Source organism: Sus scrofa, chromosome 2, assembly GCF_054392235.1.
Source record: "Sus scrofa isolate SSC_HxYL_T2T_F1_AM1 chromosome 2, Sscrofa_HxYL_maternal_Yorkshire_Landrace_v2.0, whole genome shotgun sequence".
NCBI lineage: Eukaryota > Metazoa > Chordata > Mammalia > Artiodactyla > Suidae > Sus > Sus scrofa.
Genome location: NC_139384.1, coordinates 93,384,566 through 93,400,883, shown reverse-complemented (window position 1 = coordinate 93,400,883; position 16,318 = coordinate 93,384,566). Strand labels below are relative to the sequence as shown.

Here is a 16,318-nt window from a genome sequence, read left to right as displayed (position 1 = left end):
TCAGATTTGTTTCCACTGAGCCACGACAAGAACTCCCAGGAGTGGGTTTTTAAAGCCCCCAGTTAAAATCATCCTGCTATTTCACACTTTGGCCAGCCAGCACTGCTCCCGCAGTAGCAAATTGTCGCGGTAAACATTCTTCAAAGTGAACATTCCTGGGAGCAGGATGCAAGCTGTGGACGAGACATCCCATGTGTGTGAGCAGCAGCGCTGCCCCGGGCATCGGGGGCCCACGACAGCCATCTCCATGGACTCGTCTGCTTCATTTCTCCTTCCTCCTCTCCTCTTCTGGAAGCCAATTATTACTCTCACCTTACACAGGCAGAAATAGTAAACGTGGGCCTAATGCCTGCTACGGTCCAGGTTCAGTTCCAAGTTCAGTAGCATCTCATGCAAGGGGATCTAGAAACGTCCTCTAGCTGGGGGCCAAACTAGGAGCAGCCCAGCCAACCGACACTGAGGGGCTTCTGCCTCACCCTGCTTTATGCTTATGATTTCCCAAGGGCTGCTGGAACTGCTCTGCTGTGTGCCTGCCAGGCGTGCCAGCACCCCCAGGAAGCACCCCCCCGCCCCCGCACCACTCAGCTCCACAGGCCCTCCCCCACCTTTGCTATTAAACTCGTCCCGGGCCTTGGGCTGGTCTTCCCCGATTTTACATCTGCCAGAGCACTTGGCCGCTGCCACCCCACCACTGCATCTCCTAGGACGACTCTGCCCGTGCACTCGCCAGGTCACCCCACCCGTGTACCTCCTAGGATGGCTCTGCCCGTGCACTCGCCAGGTCTCCGGGTACACGAGTTGCTTCCCTTCACGGAGCCTGAAGAAACTGACTGGACAATGTCCTGATTATCTGCTTCCCACGTAGCATCCCCAGAGGTCTTCCCAGACGATCCAGGTGCCCAGATGAGGCATCTGTTAAAGGCCCTGCCTCTGTATGTCCTCAACACCGCCCCCCGCCCCCCGCCCCAGCTTCATCAGGCTGGAACTCAAAGGTAAATCTGAAGCTCTGATTAGCCCTGAAGAATGAGAAAATGCCAGGGGGAGGTGTGCCTCGGGGAGGGGGGTGGCGGGGGGTGCGTTTGGATGGTTGTGAGCTGATAAGAATTCTCAGGCCCACGGGAGGATAAACCTTCCCCTTGCCAGGGGAGCTCCTGTTCCTTTGCAAGGATCCCCCCATCAGATCCATGCCCCCGGATGAGCATCTGTTCTCTTCCTGAGTCCAGGGGAAGATCACACAGGTTCCAAGTGGGCCCCCCTGAGTATCAAATTCTTGGGGATTTTGAAGCCAGGTGAGATGAAGTTATGAGTCTCAATTCTACCATTTACTCTCTTCTAGGGGCCTCAGTCCCATCACCTCAAACGGAAGCTGGCAGTGCCCACTTCATGGAAAAGCAAGGCAACATGTGACAAGCCTTAAGCCAGCATCTGGCTCAGAGGAAAACTGCCCAGGAACAGCCTGGATGGCTTTCCTTGTTTTTATTTGTTTTGGTTTGGTTTTCAATTGTAAATGGAGACACAACCCCTGAAGTCATAGTATTATAATTGATGCTGCAAAGAAAATTCATCTGTGTGGGCTTCCAGAAACAGCCAAGGCTCCCAGGAAGGGAGATTTCATTTCCAAATAGAATTCCTTCTTGTCTTTTGTATACCTGGGTCTGTGAGACCCCTTCTAGGAGTGCAGGGGGGATGCAGTATTTTGAAACATACCCAAATCTAGACCGTCCTGGCCTTCACCTTCATTCAGTTGAACCACTGGGCTTTCCACACACTGGAAAAGACAAAATCAGGTGGGTTTTTTGGGTTTTTGTTTTTGTTTTTTACAAGATCCTAACTTGATACACTCACATTTATTTTTATAAATGAAGAAACCTCAGAAAACATCAGTCAAGACGTGTTGCATGCATGTAAATAGAAAAACTCGTCTTGGACTTAATATTAAGAGCTGGAAATACAAGAAGGATCTGTTCCCCGCTGAAGCAGGCCTAAAACCTATCCAAAGGTTATTTTATAGAGAGACTACCTCCCAGGTTCATTCTTGCAGTCGCATAACTGGCAAACATCTATAGATAGCATCTTCAAGTACAATGTTTTTTGGAAAACATAATCAATCATCTTGCATAATTGATTCATCATGAATCAATCAACTACAACCCAGGAAGACAGCTGGGTTTGGTCATCAAGAGTAGAGACTGAAAATTCAAGAAAAGATACTGAATTTCAAGTTATTCTGAATGTGAGTTGAGGCCTACCCCACGGAGTATTTTGCTTTCCCCCCCCCCCCCCATGTTTATTACCACTAGGTCTTCACTTCTACTTCAACGCTGGTGAGAAGCACAAGGGAGAAAATGGTCAGGGAATCCGTACCTTTACACTCTCCTTTCCAGGCGATGATCTGCTGGACACCAAATTCTTAATCTCTGCAAAAAGGAAAAATTCTCATCAGGATCTGCTGATAGGAACTTCCATTTAAAAAAAAAAAAAAAAAGAAAAAGAAGAAAAAATGGAACAAAAGAAACTAGATGATGAATATAAGTGAGTTGCCCAGAGACAACTCTGCAGAGCTAGGTTTTAGCTTAGGCTTCTCCTAAAACTCAGCCCTCTGCAGAGCAGAGTATATGACAAGCTAACAGCCCCCGCTCTGGGATTATTTGTGTGGCCCAAGATGTAAACAAGCCCAGAAGCTCTCACAGGAAATCCTGAGGAAGAAAATGTTCACAAAATAAACAAAGGCCCCTGATTCAGAAGGAAGGCTCCACGCTGAACGAAGCCTCTTCAAAACAGTGCAGATGGTAAGGACGTGACTCCTACCCTCCTAAGGAAATGCCACACGTCTCTAGCCTCAAGTACCACAGCTTTCAGAGGTTTCAAAAGGGCACGATTCAGTCTAGGTGAGGTTTGACCTTTCATGCCCATTGTTTAAAGTCGAGAGCATCCGCACAGACCTTGGGCTGGGACCTCCTCCGAGAGCGCCAGGCTCTGCACTAATCAGCCCCAGGCACTGCGGAGGGTTCTCTTTGGATAAAGGCTTTCCTGGAAACAGCGGTGGTTGTCATGTTCTGGGATGAACAGGAAGGTCCACTTAAGGGCATTTTTCTCTGTATCTTGATTGATTGGTTCTTTCCCCCAATAACTCAGTTGCCCGAAAACAAGGGCCACTGCTGTTGAAACAACCACCAAAAGCGGGTTTGGGCCTGAGGAAAACAAGTGCTGGGCACGCCTAACATGGGCAGTTGGATGGAGATCTTGGCCTTGAATTTGTATTTATATACAGCACTGTGGGCCTGGGCCCTCCTCTGACCCCTTAGCTTCCCTGTCCCCATGGCCCTGCTGGATGCCAGTTCTGGAGAGCCCCCAGGTTTTCCCAGCAGACGCAGTAACTCAGCATTCCTATCCCACTTTTCTGCTCCCATTAGTTTAAGTCACCTGAGGCCTCAAACCTCCAAGTAGATTTATTCAAGCTCTTCTTACCACCTGGCAATACCACCAGGTAGTTTGTATCCATGTTTCTGCATAAAAAGGTATAAGGTTTTCATTTAGGTGGTTTTCCATGATGAATAAAAATAAGGCAAGGATAGAACAGAGAAGTCAACGAACCCAAAATTAGAATGTGTTTTTTAAAATCTGTACAACAGGAACTTTGAACTTACATTATATCAAGTTAATAAGACATCTGCGCCCCACAATAATATGCATATTATATTCCATGATGAAAAATGAAAGAGTGATAGCCTCAACTTCGTGTGACCTCAACAGGGAATAAGGACAAGGCGGTCGCTCACACCCAGCCAGAAAGGCTTGTGTTTGCCACTGTCCCTGCCTATCTTTACATGCATAGCCCATACAAGGCCTCCAGGTGGCAGCAGAGTACCATCTGCAGAACAAGACCTCGTGCCATCGGCCAATTTCGCCCTTCAAAAGCCCGCTGCACCCAAGTCCGAAACTCAAGGTCAGGAGAAAGTTTTTATCCTACCGCAGAGATGCAGAAAATTGATGTGGCTCATCTGCAATGGTGCTGGCCATACTGGAGCATGTATGGCATCTGTTTTGAAAGGCATTTTACCCAACCCCTAAAAACTGGGTAAGTGGGAATGATAACACCACCGTGTTCTATTGATTGACTGGCTACAGCTTGCATTGGCTAGACGGGGGATCTCAGTCCCTAGACCAGGGATAGAACTCAGGTCCCAGCAGTGAAAGCCCAGTCCTAACCACTAGGTCACCAGGGAACTCCAGGCCCCAGCAGTAAAAGTGTCCAGTCCTCACCACTGGGCCGCAAGGGAACTCCGCCATCACTCTGGGTTTGTTGTTGTTGTTTTGGCACGCCCATGGCATACAGAATTCCTGGGCCAGGGATCAAGCCTGTACCACAGCAGTAACCAGAGCCACAGGGTGACAATGCCAAATCCTTAACCTGCTAGGCCTCCAGGGAACACCACCACCACCATGTTTTAAAAAGGAGGGTAACTAGAACCAAAGTTTCAACAGATACATCTGCAGAGACGGCAAGAGAGTAACATACACTTGATATGTAATATCACTTGATATTCTTTTAAAGTCATTTCGGATCATAGGCTCTTAAATGATAATTCTGCATTGGTAAAGGTTTCTGTACCTACAGCATTGATTTAGAAGACTAGTACAGATTTTACTCAAGATTGCTAGTGAAGAAGGCTCTACCATCCAGTAATCCACCTGCAACAATAAAAGATGTGTTCACCCGGGAGTATGGTCACAGTCCACCCTGGTGACATGTTTGGATTCTAGCTCCCTGCCCCTTGCAAAAGGCTAGTCTTCACACACTGCCAGCTGATACTCTCCTTACAGTCGAATGCAATTCTGTTTTATATTCAAACGAATACTACCAACTATGTAAAAATAGACATCTTTGCAAAATTTGTACTTCATCACTTTAAAAAACACCTTTCAAAGTTATAAAAGCTGTACCTCCAAATCATTATAAATATTTGTGACAGGATAATAATGTATCTTTGATGAAGCTAGGACGACACAGAACTATATCTTAGACCTTTTAAAGAGTTTGGCACTCCTTCGAGCAGAGTTTAATTAAATCGCTCAGGAGAGTTTCTGCTAAATTACTAGGATCCTTTTACACTCCCCCCACGGCACCACCCACTGCACAGTGCAATCAAACCACTCGTTGCTATAGCAACCTTCGGCAGATAATGATATCAGTAGCCCCAAGCTATTCTTTTAAAGGCCTATTAATCTTGCCTTGAAGGTCCACCCAGAAGTAAGGCTCACCCCCTCTGAACTCAAACGTACCTAACATTGTAAACATGTTTTTTATTGCCAAACTCTAATGGAACAAGAAATAATCTCCAATATTCATATTCACCCGGGACACTGCACCAGCAGGCTTTTCAAAACAGAGTGGAGCAGCTGTAAGATTAATGCCGGTGTCTTGTTAAGAAAGAAATTAGCCCAATAGCTCTCCATTCTGTGTGCAATCATACTGTCTCCTTTTGAGGAATGGGGACCACAGACTCCAGACTTAAGCAAAGAAAACGCTTTCATGGAAAATGCAGAATGCTCAGTATTCTTCAGTTACCATTTGCTGTGCCATCTGACTCCTCCGGAAGCAAGAGAGAAGAGCTTCGACCAGAGCCAGCCAGACAACAATGCTGCTTCATCCCTACCCTCAGGTTCAACTCTCCACAACCTAGTCCCCGAATGGCTTAGAATTTGCAGGGCAATGTCAAAAGCACAAAGGAAAATGAGGATCATGCTCTCAGCCGGCTCTGTCTGCCTCACAAATGCCCAAAGGGACCCACAGGGAGGTTCATAGCTTTTGAATGAATCCTTTTCTCCCAATGGACTCGAAGCTCTGGGAAGGCTGGATCCAAATCGATTTAAGCTTAGCACTGTGCCTCCAATGCCAAGCAGGGTGCCAGGCATACTACAGATGCCACAGAAACACTTCTCTCCTCCATGTAGAGCTGATGGCCCCCAGAACTGACGAGCTGTGGTTGATCATTAGGCACAAGGAAGGGAAAATTGTTCACTTCATCTAAATGACTAATTCAAATGCTTGCAACACTGGCGCTACTTTATCACAACTTCTGGAGTGTGGAGTTGGTGAGATAGATGAATGCTGCTTCCTGGCTTCCTCCTGTCCCTCCAGCTCTGCAAGCCCCAAACCATCTATCCTCCCAGTTACACGCTGGAATTTCACTGATAACAGCGTCACTTCCATGAATCGCCTTAATATCTTCCCCTACCCTGCATGGCCAATGCACAACCCTGAGAGAAAGAAAATGGCAAAGGGAGCAAATGCGAGAAACAACCCACCGCTCTTGATTCAGAGGCGATTAGAGCGCTCTGACCTTTTGTTTCAGTAGCTCAGTTATTCCCTTTTTTTCCTAGACGTGCCGAATACTAATAAGCGCAATCATTGGGCCTTCCCTATATAAATATGGACAGGGAGAAGCAACGAGGCACTTTTCTATAGAGACATTGATGTTAAGCTGCAAGTCCCATACTCCACCCGTTTCAACAGGCTCCACCGACCGGGCCCCTACCGAGCCCCAAGATGAGGAGTCAGGGAGAGGATGCTGAGGTGAGAGAAGAAATTCCTGCCCCCAAGCAATTCCAAAATGTGTTCTTTCATAATTTCTGTCTTTGTGTTCTGTATTCTTCCAGAAAGAATTCGACACCTTTTTTGAAATACATCATTTTCTTTTCAAATTTAAATTAGTCATGACACTTTTTTTGAGCCACAAAAGTAACTAAGAAAATTCAAAAAGGACTAAGAAAATAATATCAATAAAACCACCAGTATATACTCTTTTAGTATATAAGCTTTCCCTATATACATATTTTTGCAATAGCTTTCAGGTATCATTCAATGCCATACTATTCCTCCACTGCAGGTGTACAGTTTGATGAGTTTCAATATATTCGGAGCTGTGCAGTCATCACCACAACCTATTTTATTTTATTTTATTTCATTTCATTTTATTTTATTTTGTCTTTTTAGGGCCACACACGCAGCATATGGAGGTTCCCAGGCTAAGGGTCAAATCGGAGCTATAGCTGCCAGCCTACACCACAGCCACAGCAACATGAGATCCGAGCTGCGTCTGTAACCTACACCACAGTTTGTGGCAATGCCAGATCCTTAACCCACTGAGCGGGGCCAGGGATTGAACCCATGTCCTCATAGAGAGTCGGGTTTGTTAGCCACTGAGCCACGACAGTAACTCCACCACAACCAATCTAGAAAAGTTTCATCGCCCCAACAAGAAACCCCATACACATTAGCATGCGCTACCCATTTCTCCCCAACTGCCTCTACTCCCAGCCAACCCTCAGCAACCACTCAGCTATGTTCTCTCTTAATAGCTTTGCCTTTTCTGGATTTCACATAAATGGAATCATGCAATACGTGGTCTTTTCTGCATGGCTCCTTTCACGTGGCATGTTTTCAAGGTCCGTTCATGGTGTGATGTGTTGGTACTTAACTCCTTTTTATTGCCAAGTAATATTCCACTGGATGTGTCAAACACATTTTGTATATCCAGTCCTCAGTTGATGCACGTCTGGATTGTTTCCACTTTGGGGCAGTTGTGAATAATGTTGCTTTGCATATTTGTGTACAAGTTTAAGAAGATGTACATTTTCATTTCTCTTGAGTACATATCTAGGAGTATCATCACTGAATCATATGGTAACTTTTTGTTTACAATGTTTTTACCATATCGATTTTTTACATCTCCAAAGTGCACTCTCTACCACTCCCTACCCCCAAGCCCATAAAATCTCCAACAGTAGAAAATTAAGTCATGGGAGAAAAAAAAACAAAACAAAACAATACCCCTCAGTCCAAAGATTTGGTTGCAACTACCATCTAGGCAGAAGCTCTAAAATCATTATATTTCAAATGGAGGTCAGGATATAATTTTCCTAATTTACTCAACTGCTTAAATAAAATGAGGCAAAGTCATCTTTCAACTATATAAACAAGACTCAATTTTCTCAGAAAATACTTTTATGTTCCTAAGCCTTTGCACCTAGATGCCATTTCAGTTCAGGAAAAAAAAAAAAAAAAATTCCCTGACCAGACCTTCAACTTAAGCATATTCCAATTACATGAAACTTCTTAGTAGATATGATTAGTCAGTACTAGTTCCCTCCCTCCCCGAGCCTGCTAATCTGACCCTATTGGAACAAAGTACCCATAGTTGATGTGAGCAGAATTCCCTGTATCTAGTTGAGTCCTGAGGGATCTGAGGTTCTTTCCAGCTCAAACAAAGATTCTGTGATAAACTGGGAGAGGTAAGCTGGAGAATTTTTCTTTACGTGTGAGGAAAGACTAATGTTATTAAAATAACACACACAATGAGCATCCTATCAGCTTGATATCTTATTTTTTTATCCTTGACCCTTTAATGAGGACACTCATTCTCTTCTGTGGGCAGGAGGAGAAAGTGGACCAGCAAAGTCAGTCTCCAAAAGAAACAGAGAGAAGACGGAGCTTCTCCATCAGAAACACAGATGACTCTCCCGGGCTGGGAAATACATTCTCTGGGTAAGATGTGTCATTGTCTTGAAAATACCCTAGTACTGACTTGTAGGTGAACAACACGGATCAAGTCCTTGGATGCATCTTCCACCACAGGGATGAGGGAAGAGCCGTGCCTCTATTGAGTCATCATTTCCACAGAACAGGGGTGTTCCTAACTGCTGTCCTAACTCCCCCACACCCCAGGTCCCTGCCACCCTGGTGAAAGGATCCACATCTTGATAAGACATTGGCACCATATTTAACAGTTCTTAAAAGACCTTGAGCTAGAGTGATTTTATGTTATGTTATGTTATTTTATGTCATTTTATTTTATTGTATTGCTTTTCAAATCCACACTCACAGCATATAGAAGTTCCCAGGCCAGGGGTCCAATCAGAGCTGTAGCTGCCGGCCTTTGCCACAGCTACAGCAACGCAGGAATCTGAGTCCCATCTGTGACCTACACCACAGCTCACGGCTATGCCAGATCCCCGACCCACTGAGCAAGGACAGGGATTGAGCCTGAGTCCCCAAGGACACTACTCGGATTCATTTCCACTGCACCACAACGGGAACCCCTAGAATGTTTAAAATGAAAAATCTTGGAAGGGAAATTGCGCATGGATAAAAGCCCGCTTGGTTTTCCCAACAGCATCTCACAGGAGATATTCAAATAAAGAGGACCCCTCACACAACTCCCTCTTCCCATTTCACTCACCGGGGGCACAGAGAGCCACTCCCCCCTCCGCCCCCGTTCTAAAGAATGTACAAGCAAAAAATCTGCTCACCAGATTGCTGCAACATGAAGAACTATGTCCTGGTGTCTCAACACACACATGGTCACCGCTAAATCCATGTACAACGAGTTATAACCTGCACTCATCACGAGACAGCACTGGCTAAGCATCCACCGTCCGATACTGGTCAAGGGGCCTCTTCTGTGTTTTCACATTTCAACCTTATTTCGAAGTCTGTATTAAATGACCCTCACTCCACCATTTTCCACAAAAGAAACTACAGCTGAGGAACCTGCATCCTGTTACGAAGCCAGTTCGTGGCAGAGCTGAGGTTTTTAACCAAGTCTGCTTGTTGCTGGTGTTTCATCGAGACATGCCTGTGCCTGTGGGTCACAATCTCCCATCGCAAGGATTTTATGAGACAGGTCAGTCATGTGGAAGGGAGCTCATTTCAACTTTGCCCTTTCTCCATCACACAAGAGCTGGAGAGAGCGCTAGAGCAGCGGTCCAAAGACGAAACAGGTAAACATCCTGTTACAGAAGGGGGTGGTGTCTACAGTGTGGTGGTAAGATTTATCCACCTCGGAGTTCCCACTGTGGCGCAGCAGAAACGAATCTGACTAGGAACCATGAGGTTGCAGGTTCGATCCCTGGCCTCACTCAGTGGGTTAAGGATCTGGTGTTGCTGTGAGCTGTGGTGTAGGTCACCGATGGGACTCAGATCCTTCATTGCTGCGGCTGTGGTGTAGGCCGGCAGCTGTAGCTCTGATTTAGACCCCTAGCCTGGGAACCTCCATATGCCACAGGTGCAGCCCTAAAAAAAACAAAAAAAAAATAATTTATCCACTTGAGTTCTGACTGCCTGAGCAAGCTGGGTCACCTCACACAAGTTACATGACCTCTCTGTGCTGCCACAGCCTCATGTATAAAATGGGGAAAATTGATTGCTGACTCCCTGAAATGTACCCCCCCATGACCAGTGGAAGCAAGCACAAACTTTGCTCAGCCCATGGCTGCACCCTCAGCACCCCGAGCAGTGTCTGACCCTCCACAAAAGCCTGAGTGAAATTAAAGTAATTTAATGAGGTGAGGGCTTTTTTCTCTCTGCATTTTTGGTTGCTGCTACATCACCAGTGCTTAGACCGGTACCCGGCAGAGAGTGGACGCTCAACAAGTATCCATTGACTGGATATGTAAATGGGTCTGCAGGGCTCACATCGTCTGCCTAGACCCAGGTTTGCCTTTGGACCCACGGCCCCTTCCTCATGGGATGGTGAGAGGAAGCCCCTTAGCCCTAAAGGAGGTGATTTTGCCCTCTCTCCTTTTTGACTGGAACTCATGCTCCAATCCCAACTCCCTAGTTCCTTATTAATGAGAATGTGGAAGATAATTGATGGGGAGAAGCCAACAGAGTAAAGGACTAGTCACACCAAAGTCAAGACAGCAAATTACACAGGGATTAAAAAAAAAAAAAAAAAAACCCTACAAAATAATGAGGAAAAAAAACAGATTCATAGAGAAGTCAATGGTATTACAATGGTTGTTTGTTTAATGGCCCCACAGACTCCAGGCAGCAAGAGTCTCCCAAACGACATTAAAAAGTACAGTGGGGAGAGTTCCCGTGACTCAGCTGTTAACAAACCCAAGTAGTATCCATGAGGATGTGGGTTTGATCCTTGGCCTTGCTCAGTGGGTTAAGGATCCATCATTGCTGTGAGCTGTGGTGTAGGTCACAGACATGGTTCAGATCTGGTGTTGCTGTGGCTGTGGTGTAGGCTGGCAGCTGCAGCTCCGATTCGACCCTTAGCCTGGGAACCTCCATATGCCACAGATGCAGCCCCTAAAAAAAAGACAAAAAAAAAAGTACAGTGTCGGGGGGGGGGGGGGTGTGTGACGAGGCCCAGGTGATCTCAATATTCAAGATGACCATGAGTAGTTTTAAAGATGCCTCCCTAGGTCTCTTCCCAGTCTGAGCATTTCGTGGCCTAATAGATGGAGAGAGCCCACGTGACCATGAAGAAGGAGGAAATGGGGTTGAGAAAGGACAGGGCTGAGATGAGGAAGAGCACCGTTTCCAAGGACCACTTTCATGAGATGCTGAGAACCATGAAAAAGGGCTTCTCCCATGATCACATCAGAGAACTGTGAGAACATCAGAGAACCAAGGCTACGCAGGTTCCTTGACTACAAGACTTACTAGAACCTACAAAACATTCAGTGTTTTCACAGTGTCCAACCTGGGGGTTTCAGCACTGTCTACTTCTTTGGACAAAGAGTTCTTAGTTTTCAGAGCATCGTGCACACAATAATGCTCTTTAGGAAATCCTGGAGTAGAAGACCAAAAAAGGACAAAGGCGGCAAAGGACAAAATGGGGAGTCAGTTGGTAGATCACTGCATGCTAAGAATTAGCTTATTCATCTGAGCACATTGCCAATGAGGTGACCTTTTGACCGTTTAATTAATTTGGAATAACATCCCACCATTCGGGGAGGATAATTACAATTGTGAAATGACGTAAACCTACTTGTTTCAGAGGCAATAACAAAACCATCTATCACACTAACAGAGGCAAAGTAAATTTCTGGGCTAAAGTTATCACAGCCTTTTCATCAATGGTAACTACAGGTACACACTTAAAATTTCCCCCTCTACCCACTGCCCCAGGAAGAACAGAAGAACCTAATCTACTAAGCCTCTCCTATGTGATCTCAAAGGCAAAGTTTGCTTTAGAGGGTTATAGGGGAAAAAATTTTCAAAATAACCAAGCTCTTACACTCAAAATGTTTTGTTCTTCTAGCTGAGTCACCTCCGGGCTTATGAATGCACAGAAACTAATTGACGGTTTTCACTTTATGTGAATACTGCCCTCTGCTGGAAGATGCATCCAGTTTCTAAATATGTCCTCCAAGCGTATATTACTAAAAGCATTGTCCACAGGTCTATAAAATACCCACATTAATTATCTGGGGTTAGAGAACTCGAGTTTCTGCCCAAATCTTTGGCTTACTGTGGAGTGACCTGAGTCCAGCGGGCAGCCGGGTATATTAACTTGGCTGTTCCCTGGGCCCACCAAACTCCACCTGTCTAAAACGGAGGACACGTTTTGTCATGACCCTCCTTCCCGTAAAGCCTGTCCCACCCAGGGGCACACCAGGAATGGAAGAATCACCCTCCTCCCTCACCAATGACCTCCACCGGACAGCCTGCCCTTTCAGAAGAGTCTCCATCTGTCTGTCCCTCTCCAATCTCATTACCCTTCCCTGGTGCAGACCCTCTCCTGCATCACTCTCATCAGCCCCCTACCCGCTCAGGCTCATTCTCCACACTCTCACAGAGTGAACTTTCTAAAATGACACCCTGATCTAACTTGCTGCAAACAGCTCCCAGAGCTATCAGGGCAGAGTTCCAGGTCCCTGCCTCGTGTGCAAGCCCTGCCCATCTGCCTCCCTCTCAAACCTACTTTCCTGGCATCATACACACACACCCCTATGCTCCAGGACTGCAAAAATGACCTGCATTTTCCCTGGTGCATCATCAGGTTCAGGACTCTGTATTGCATATATTCCCATTGTCTAGAAGTCCCTTCCTTCCATTAGATCACAGCTCCTATGTCACATCCACCAGAAGCTTTCCCTGACTACCCCACGGCACATGTCAAAGACCTCTCACAGTGTCATCAGCAGACATCTCCTATAGTTTATTTGCACCAGTCTCAAACTGTCAGCCCCGTAATGGCAAGAACTGAGAATTTAAGCACTTATTTAGACCTTGCTTTGTCCTAAGTTAGTTTGAAGGTGGATAACGAGAGGAAAAAATATACAAGATGAGAAAGAAAAAGGCAGGAGTTGATTTTTTAAAAAGGAAAATAGGGAAGGCTCAAGAAATAAAGATAATACAAAAAAATGCAGTCAGCCGTACCCTACCAATTTGCAATTGGCAGGCCAGAAATTTAGCCCTCAGTTTATCAGCCAACAAGCAAGCAAGAAACCTGATCAGTCACAGTCAGAGCAGAAAACCAAGCCGAATGCTCAGGAGAAGCCAGTGCTCCTGATATGAGACTGGCGTTTTCTCTCCTAGGTCTTCAGGAGAAAGTGTGAAGTTCCCCACCACCTTTTAGAAAGTAAGTCAGGAAGAGAAAGACAAATACCATATGATATCACATATATCTGGAATCTAATATACGGCACAAATGAAACTTTCCACAGGAAAGAAACTCATGGACTTGGAGAACAGACTTGTGGTCTGTTCCGCCAAGGGGGGAGAGGGAGGAAGTGGGATGGACTGGGAATTTGGGGTTAAAAGACGCAAACTGTTGCCTTTGGAATGGATAAGCAATGAGATTCTGCTGATCAGCACTGGGAACTATGTCTAGTCACTTATGATGGAACATGATAATGTGAGAAAAAGGAATGTATACACGTATGTGTGACCGGGTCTCTTTGCTGTATAGGAGAAAATTGACAGAACACTGTAAACCAGCTATAATGGAAAAAATAAAAATCATTAAAAAAAAAAAGGCAGGGGCAAGCTGCAGCTCCCCCAATGCAGCCAGCACACCACCCACAGGGGAGAGCAGCAAAGGGCAGCTCTGCAGGGGCCCAAAGGGGCACAGCTCATGGAGGAAGCTCAGCTGGCTTATCCCAGGGGTATGTGCAGGTGCACGGGCCACATGCTCTTCAACTCACTGCGAGTCTTCCAGTGTCAACAAGGGTGACTTGGGGACAGGGATCTTGTCCTGTTTTTTCTTCCTAACCCCAGCAACTAGCATGCTGGGTGTCATGTCTATCAGATATCGTCCCTTTACTTTGACTGATATTTTGTCTTGTCCCCTTCACTGATCTGAAAGTCAGTAGTCAGTATAACCCTATCCCTAAATCAATATAAACCTAAATTCACATATAATTTCAAAAAATAAAAAATACTCTAAAATATAAAGCAAAAGAAACATAATATTTACATGTGTTAAAACCTTTGCAGTAACTATGTCTAGTCACTTATGATGGAGCATGATAACGTGAGAAAAAAAAAATGTAACATGTATGTGTAACTGGGTCACCTTGCTGTACAGTAGGAAAAAACAAATAAAAAGTTAAAAAAAAAAGGGTCATAGAATATAGCACACACACACAAACTTAGAATTACAAAAAAAAAAAAAAAAAGAAACCTTTGCCCTAACTACCCTAGAAGACCTAGTGATGCATGGTCAGATTCCGGCCACTGCTGGATTTTGGGGGGGAAAAAAAGAGAGAAAGAGAAAATCTATCCTGTACAACTAATACTAGAGTATTTAAGAACAGAGGTAAGAAGGGAGTTCCTGTCGCAGCTCAGTGGTTAGTGAACCTGACTAGCATCCATGAGGATGCGGGTTCGATCCCTGGCCTTGCTCAGTGGGTTAAGGATCTGGTGTTGCCATGAGCTATGGTGTAGGTCACAGACGCAGCTCGGATCCCGCATTGCTGTGGCTCTGGCGTAGGCCAGCAACTGTAGTTCCAATTTAGACCCCTAGCCTGGAAGACTCCATATACCTTGGGTACGGCCCTAAAAAGACCCCCCCAAAAAAAAGAGGAAGAAGAAGAAAGGTAAGAGGCTCCAGAGAGTCAAAACTTGTGTTTATGACTAGGAATTGCTAACAGATCAGACCTACTTGTATATGTCAAAGGGGAAAGGACCTGAGTTGAAGTAAGGATCACTTTCCCTGATGAACTGCCCAGTTAAGGAAAATAAGGAAGTATGACATTCCTGCACCCGAGCTGGGTGTTGTGTGTTACGATGCAGAACAGAGTAATGAAACATGTTATGAAAATACACTTCTTGCTGAGGGCACCCACCTCGAGCAGACTTGTACCTCAGTCTCTGAAGCTCTGTCAGGGCTGGGAACTGCTGTGCAGGACAACCTGGGTGGGGAGGGGCCCCTGCACCCTGAAGAGCACCCAGCATCCCCCACCCCTCACCTCTCCCCAGCGGTGGCACTTCTGGACCTCATGACCACAAAGATGCTCCCCTAGCCCAGCACAGAGCAGGAGCCCCCAGAGGTAGAACAAGCTGGAGAAGAGGTGAGGGACAGAGGATGGACCAGACTGAACTTGGAAATGAGAACACTGTGTGTCAGGTGAGGGCTGAGAAGATGGGGAACGTGGGGGGGACCCAGTAAATACTAACTGAATAGAAGTGGAAACACACGGTACCTTCCTTTGATGCCGCTGGAGGGCCCAGGGGCCTTGTTGTACCCCAGCACCCCGATCTTGCCTCCGAGTCCCCCAGCTCCCGGGCTCCCTCAGCGCACACTTCAACCTGCAGTTGACTAGTTAGTCCTGAGCACTCTCTACAAGCCCAGGGTGGGGAAGAAGCATGCATACCTTCTTCGCTTTCTGCAGCGCTGGAGGGCATATCTAGTTTTTCCTCGGACCTGGCTTCTTGCTCTTCAAGAGCCTAAGAAAAGAAGAAGAAGAAAAAAAAAATCACTGACAACCATTTGAAGCTTCAGAGATGCAACTAGAGATGAAAAGCAAACAAAGATCTCAGAGCTGGAACAGGCCAGAGGCATGGCCTGGGGGGGTGTGGGTGGGGGGAGGGGGGTAAAGCTGCAGGGAGGACGTGACATGACACCTCAGATGACGTGAGAGGTGGTGGGAGGAATCAGAGACAGGGGCCCCAATTCCCCCTGCTGCTAGTCCTCACTGCTGCCCCAGGTCACAACACTGGAAGGCTCAGGAACACGGCAGGTGAGCCAAAAAGGGGACAGAGAACAGAACATCTTGAAATTGGAAAGAAGGGCTGCTGTTCTACGCATCTGCCCACCTCGACTAACCCCATCCACACCCTAAGCCACAGGGATCGGGGACCTGGAGATGGGGGTGGGACCACTCTTACAGCGAGGACCCAGGAGGAGCATAAGCCTTGGGCGACACGTTGGCACACGCTGGTGCAGGCTGTCCCCAGCCAAGACTGAGTTGAGAGCCTTTGAGAGAAGTTGTCTTTAGAGGCCTCAGTATTTTCTTCTCAAATGGATTCCCACCGCCAGTGACAACTTGCAGACAGAATTACATGCTGATGTGT

The 16,318-nt window shown here is 46.3% G+C and overlaps 1 protein-coding gene across 10 annotated transcripts in view; it reads right to left on the bottom strand.

Annotated features, from left to right (window-relative positions):
- ARHGEF28 (Rho guanine nucleotide exchange factor 28) overlaps positions 1 to 16,318 on the bottom strand; it is a 339,437-nt gene that overhangs the window by 156,927 nt on the left and 166,192 nt on the right. For 8 of the 10 annotated variants that reach the window (XR_014838058.1, XR_014838057.1, XM_021084441.2 and 5 more), the window contains exons 7-9: positions 15,619 to 15,691; positions 2,365 to 2,417; positions 1,708 to 1,768 (exon numbers count right to left, since the gene is read on the bottom strand). Coding sequence is in view for 8 of the 10 variants with exons in the window: in XM_021084441.2 (XP_020940100.2) it covers positions 1,708 to 1,768; positions 2,365 to 2,417; positions 15,619 to 15,691 (187 nt within the window). In the remaining 2 variants the exon portion in view is untranslated. Of the gene's footprint in view, positions 1 to 1,707; positions 1,769 to 2,364; positions 2,418 to 15,447; positions 15,692 to 16,318 lie in introns of all 10 variants that reach the window. The other 2 variants (XM_085013806.1, XM_085013805.1) reach the window with 1 other exon arrangement.